The sequence below is a fragment of the Mus caroli genome, chromosome 6 (genome assembly GCF_900094665.2).
Source record: "Mus caroli chromosome 6, CAROLI_EIJ_v1.1, whole genome shotgun sequence".
NCBI lineage: Eukaryota > Metazoa > Chordata > Mammalia > Rodentia > Muridae > Mus > Mus caroli.
Genome location: NC_034575.1, coordinates 86,834,378 through 86,840,419, shown reverse-complemented (window position 1 = coordinate 86,840,419; position 6,042 = coordinate 86,834,378). Strand labels below are relative to the sequence as shown.

The 6,042-nt window shown below is 51.6% G+C and overlaps 1 protein-coding gene across 3 annotated transcripts in view; it reads left to right on the top strand.

Annotated features, from left to right (window-relative positions):
* The first annotated feature begins 3,748 nt into the window (after positions 1 to 3,748).
* Positions 3,749 to 6,042, top strand: part of Iqsec1 (IQ motif and Sec7 domain 1) — a 151,018-nt gene continuing 148,724 nt past the window's right edge. For 2 of the 3 annotated variants that reach the window (XM_029478927.1, XM_021164330.2), the window contains exon 1: positions 3,749 to 4,103. In XM_029478927.1, the coding sequence (XP_029334787.1) occupies positions 4,081 to 4,103 (23 nt within the window). In that variant the 5' untranslated portion in view covers positions 3,749 to 4,080. The remainder of the gene's footprint in view (positions 4,104 to 6,042) is intronic. The other variant, XM_029478930.1, reaches the window with a different exon arrangement.

Here is a 6,042-nt window from a genome sequence, read left to right as displayed (position 1 = left end):
ACAACTAGGATTTGGGAGGCATGTGATGATGTGCAACTGCAGCATGGAAAAGCCTATGCTCTGCAGAGTCTGTGATTCAGCCTTCCAAAGTGATGCTGAGCCGAGTGTTTGCTGCAGGAAAGGACACACAGTGTGAGGCCACTTAAGTACAGCTCCAAATACTCACCGTAGTTTACACTGCTCACGATGCCTGCATGAGGACAGCTGAGGAGGAAAGGTTCCCTACAGATCATTCATGCAGTCTTGGGAGCCTGGGTACTGAGCNAGAGAGGATGCTACAGAGACGTGACCTCNAAGGCTTCCGGCATGTTTATCAAGTGAGGTTTTTCATTACAGGCAGCTGATGCCTTAGGGTTAACAGCATTCGTCTTTATGTCTTTTAGAAATTTTAAAATATTTTTAATGTCATAGCACATTATCATTTTCCGGATCCATGCAGTACTTTCTATTTCCTGCACGCATGCATATGTGCATGAACGCGTAGGAAAAGTGCCGGAAGGCTGCACTCCAGACAGATGAGAACCATTTCCACTGCAGAGATGAGCAGGAGGAATAAGATGCGGGGTTGAGGGGAAGAGGACTGTTCTTACTTTATGAATAGGCATTCTTGATGGGGCTGGTGAAGCACACATTTCATCCCAGCATTCCAAGAGGTAGAGGCAACCAGCTCTCTATGAATTCCAAGCCAGCTTGGTCTACACAGTNAAATCCAGACCAGCCAATGTTACACAGACCCTGTCCCAAAAGAAAAGATGATTATGTTATTTCTGCACTTTGCATTTTGCTTACTGAAAATGTAAAGCTTCAGAAAAAGAAAAATACAGTGTTGGGGTGTGAAGTGTCTGTGTTTGGGAGACTGGTACAGGTAAAAGGGTACAGACCCTAGAGCTCCACAGTTAGTCCTGTGTNCACCTAAAAGGGGGCTGGGCTGCTGTCCCTGTGAAGAATGCCCAGTGCTGAGATGCATGGCTGCCTGCCTGGAAAGACTGAGACTGGCATATCTCCTTGTCATGTGCCAGCAGCCTTCTCTCCCTCTTCCCAAATGTTGTTATGCTCCTGCCTAGGGGACAGATGGCCACAGGTTGGAAGACAGAGACACTCTGTCTGAATATCCCTATCAGCCTGCAGGTTGGAATTTTCCAGTCTATGAGGCAAAGTCTTAGATAGGAAATTTCTGGAACCAGCCCTGGAGGCGTCTGCTTCTCCTAGACTGCAGGGATGAGATGGGGACATGGGTCCAGAGACTGGCTATGAAGTGCTCTATATCAGCCTCAGCCTGAACATGTAGATTGTTGGGTGGTCCTGTCTTACACTCCTACCCAGGGGCAGGCAGTCATGCAAGGCTGACTGCCACTCACTCACACCTCAGGCATCTGGTCACAGTTGAAGTGGACAGGTGCAGTCTGCCACACCATTTCTGTGACTCTGAAACCTTGTGTGTTCACATCTTCAAAGTCGAACCAAGCAGTCTGACTCTCACTTGGTGATAGCATGCTCCTGCACTTTCTGTTGCTTCCTGGAACTCAGGAACTTCTGGGGTCTCAAGTTAAGAGACCAGCTGGAATNTCAACTTTATGGAGTTTCCTTTATCTGACCAGATCTGACTGGTGTCAGGCAAAGAACATCAGGTGTGAGAACAACTGTGTGTGCTGCACTCAATGCTTTGTCAAAGCCTGAAAGCTTTGGCAGNGGTTTCTGAGTGTGGAGGTCTTTATCACTCACTCTTCTTTAAAATACAGCAGGATCTAGATGTGTGTGTTTCTCTGGAAGAACAGCCAGAAAAGGTACAGGTATGTAATGGATGTCATGGGTCCAGAAGGAGGACAAGAAGCAGCCCAGGATGGGGCCTTTAGAGCAGAGTGCACACAGGGTAGACAGTTCTCAATCACAGCTTCAGTTTACTCGTCTGTGATATGAGAGTGGGAAAAGCAGCTCCTCTTTAAGAAGTTTGAAAGCACAAGCACATGGGTGGGGTGTTAGTACCCATGAGCAGCTGTGGTTAATGACACACGTTTCTGGAAGGACCTCTTCTGATGCTGCGGTGGTATCCTGATCTTGATAAAATACAGAGCAACTCAATCAAGGAGAGAGAGTGGACCAGTTTACCATGTGCTAAGCCTACATAAATCTGAATTATTCCTACGACAGCATTCTTCTGGGGAGAGGGGCTCTCATGGGAAGACTGGCCATNCCTAGAGCCCCCTCATTTGGCTACCCAACTGCTTCAGCAGTTTCTACGCTGCATACAAGGACACTTCACCAGAAGGATGATTTCCTCCTCATCTGGCCTCTGTCCCTCTTTGCTGTGTAACCTTCCATAAGTTTTTCATTGCCTCTGAGATCCATTTCCTCTGTCATAAAAGAACAGAACTCAAGAGTGAAGCCTCCCTCTCCCCCCAACTTCAGTGGGTCTGAGAGGCTAAAAGAATGGAAAGAAGAAAATAGCCTGGCAACTGCCACCCCCATCCAGAGGGTTCACACTCTCACTACCTTCCCTGGAGGCAGCTTTGCAAGTGAAGACTCAGGCCAAAGTGCTGGCTGGGCCACCCTGTGTCTGTTAGTCATAAATGAGTGAGGACCCCTCCACCCACCCCACCACCCACTCCCGTGCCTCCTCAGGATCTGATGCGTGCATTAACAAGCATTCCTTNTGCACATGCTCAGCTGGGTTTGGGATTCCTGACTGACACTTGGTAAACAGGCAGCCTGCTCAAGGAAGCATAAGATACACAGCGGGCAGAGAAGGTGATGTGCAGGGAGAGAAGAAGCAGGGCATTTCTCATCTTCATCTCCTCTCCACCCTGTTGGTGCCAGTGTCCTCAAATCCATCCAGCTTCTTTCTGCCTCAGGGCCTTAGCACAAGCTCTTTGCTCAGAAAGCTCCTGCCATCGTAGTCCTTGGGGTGAAGCCTCATGAAGAGGCCACCTTTTCCCTGCCCCCACCTCAAGAAAATGGCTCCTGCCTCNCCCTTCTCTCTTCTGCTTGGTTGAACCCTGATCTGAATGCCAGGCACAGTTCCGAGTTCTGACTTTTATGTTTTCTCCTTGCCCCCCCCCACCCCCTAGAATGTATCCTTGATGAAGGCAGATGTTCTGCAGGCACATTGGGAGTGCTGGGAGGAGGAGGGGGAAGCGAGGGAGGGAAGGCACTACAACTAGAACAGATTGGCCCCAGCCCAGGTTATGACTGGCAGCAGTGGTCCAAGCTATGTCAGTTGCTATGCAGTTACTGTATGTGGTCAGCCCTCCTGAGCCAGTTACACAGCTGTCATGATCCCATTTTACAGTATCACATCTGAAATTCCCAGGAGACACTCTGCTTGCTGAAGTCTCATGGCCCCTAACTCCAGGACACAAGATCTCCAGAGTTCTTAGTTTAGTGGCTCCTATGTTTCCATGCCAGGGATGGAAAAGCTGCCCTGGAAAGCAATGCCATCATTACATTCTTCGGGCTGCGAGTGCATTTTAGCAACGGATTTCCAGGTTTCCAGTGAGGGCCAGAAGAAGCCACCTCATTGGTCTCAGCGCCAGGGCTCTTGGTTTTGCAGCCGCACCCGCAGGGCGGCCCTGTTTGATGCTGCAGTTGCCATGGCAACGAGCACTTTGGCGATTGGTCCAGCGAGGCCGCACTACGTTGCTCCTGGAAGGAGGGGGGCGCTCCTGCACTCCTGTCCCTCCTCCGGATGCTGCGAGAGCAAACCGGCACAGACACCCCCCTCCTCCAGCCCTCCCCTCCTCATCCCAGCGCACTGCCACCCCGGATGTGCGGGAGGGAAAATTCCCAAGGAAGTCCCAGGTAGCAGCGAGGCAGACGCCCCCGCCCAACCTGGCGACCATGGTGACTCGACGTCTTCCCAGGCTTCAGGGCACAGTGTAAACCCTGCGTAGGAGGACCTGTTTGGAGCCCCCTGCCACATTACATCCAGCATATCTAGATGAACCTGCCAGTCCTGGGAAAGTGACTGCCCTGGCTTTCATTTTCTTCCTTTCCACCTCGCTTGAGCATCCTGTTCCTCCTCTGAACCACCTTGAGCCTCCCTCAGCCCAGGCAGGAGAGAGAAGGAAATCAGACTTGGGCAGGATGGCTTGCCGAAGACGCTATTTGTGAGTATGCAAGACAAGTTTATCCTAAAGCCTGAGGCAGAAAGGACCACTACTCATGTTGAAGTGAGGGGCTTGGTGGGGGTGGGGTGGCTGCTCTGCAGGTGGCGTCCAGGGGGAGCAAGCTTTCGTCCAATGTTTGTACCCCTGCGGCAGAGGCAGTGTTGTTGATGATGAGGGGGAAAAGAATCTTAGTCAGCAAGTCTTCCTTGAGCTGTGAAAGTCCCCTACTGAAGCAGGCACCCTCCTCCTAATCCACATCCACAAATGAGGGTCCCAGACTCATGACCGCGGTCTAGGCTTTTGTCAGTGCCCTTGACAGACCTGTTTAGGGAAAGCTTTGATACTCAGCAAGCCCATGGCTTGCACCCAAGCCAGGTGGAAGGCCCGCAGCAGGCTGAGATAGTGGCAGGAGATGGCCTTCTCCGTAGACAGGTGAAGGTGGCAGCAGTGTCCAGCTGTCAAGCACAGGTGTAATGTGCCNGTACTGAGCACCCGTCTGCTGGGCCTGATGCCAGCAGCGGAGGTGGTGAAAGTCGGGCTTAGGGTGGTGACATCACGGGACTGGGTATTTATGGAAGCAAAGCTGTGCTTAGTGAAGCCAGGCTTCCCAGGGGGCAGTGGGATTCAAATGCCAGCTTCCTTCTAGGCTCTCTGGGGGCTCTGCTGGTGCTGTTCTGGGAAGAGCAACCTTTGCCCTGTGTGGGCACTCTAGGCCCTGGGGATGGAATGAGACTTGGGTCTGGTCTGTCTGCCCTAGTACTACCTGCTCAGTGCTTGGAAGCGGATAGACAGTTTGGTAATCTTGGACCTTTCAAGGTTTGAAAGCAAGGCATGACGTTCTTGAATTGGGATCAGCCACCAGGACTAGGAGAGGGGGCTTGCAACCGTTTGTAGGAGGTCATCTGGGAAATTCAAACTCTCTTCAGACTGGCTTTGAACTCCAAGAGGCCCCCAAGCCCCATCTAGGGCNCTCTGAGCCCTCCTTAGGCCTTGCCTCCTCCCCTCCTGAGAGGGGCGGATCCCATGCTAATGAGCCTGAAGGAAAGTAAACATTGCCTGTAGCTGCTTAATCAGGCTGGGCCAGTAGCCCCAGCAGGAGGCTCTGGTTCTCCATTTCAGTGGAAAAGCTTATGAGTTCTTTGGTGTTTGAGGGAACCACACATGCTCTCCATGGCAAGACCAGAGGGAACCACACAGGGTCCTTGCTCTCCGTGGCAAGACCAGAAATAGTAACGCTCTTCCTAGCATGGAACTTCATCTCACCTTTGGGGAAGGTACTTTCCTGGCAGCAGCCTCTTTCCTCCTGCCACTCCTTCAATGGCACAGGAGCCTTTAGTGTCAAAAAAACCTGACAACTTGCAGAGGCCACTGCAAGTTGCTGTGGAGGGAAGATGTCATTAGCATGAAATGTGGCAGTTCTCACAGAGAGCAGCTGGCCCCTGGGCCTGTTTCCAAAGCTAGGGAACACCTTCTGAGAGATTTTGCCTGGACAGGAATGAAGACAACCCCTGCCCCCATTTTAAAATGGGGAAACGGAGACTGGACAAATCACCTCTGAAAACCTGGCGTGCACTGGCCTAGATGTTGGACTTTTCAAGGAAAACATCTTGCCAGGAGTGCTGCTTAGAGTCCTTTATGCGTCCAAGGTTCATTCAACCTGTCGAGGGCCAGAGACTTACATCTGAACACAGCCTTAGGCAGCCCTGTTGGCAGCACCTATATGGGTATCAGTGTCCCCCCACCTCCCTTCCTTGAAAGTCTCTCTATTCTTAACTCTTGGGGCTCTGTAGGCTGAGCTATCCCTACCCCCGCCCCCCTGTATTCTGTTGGTATCAACCATCACAATCAGATTGGCTGGGGAAGTCTGGAAGACAGCTATGGCCTCTGCCCTTGCAGAGGGTTTGGAGCCAAGCAGGCCTCGATGATTTACCTACTAGCA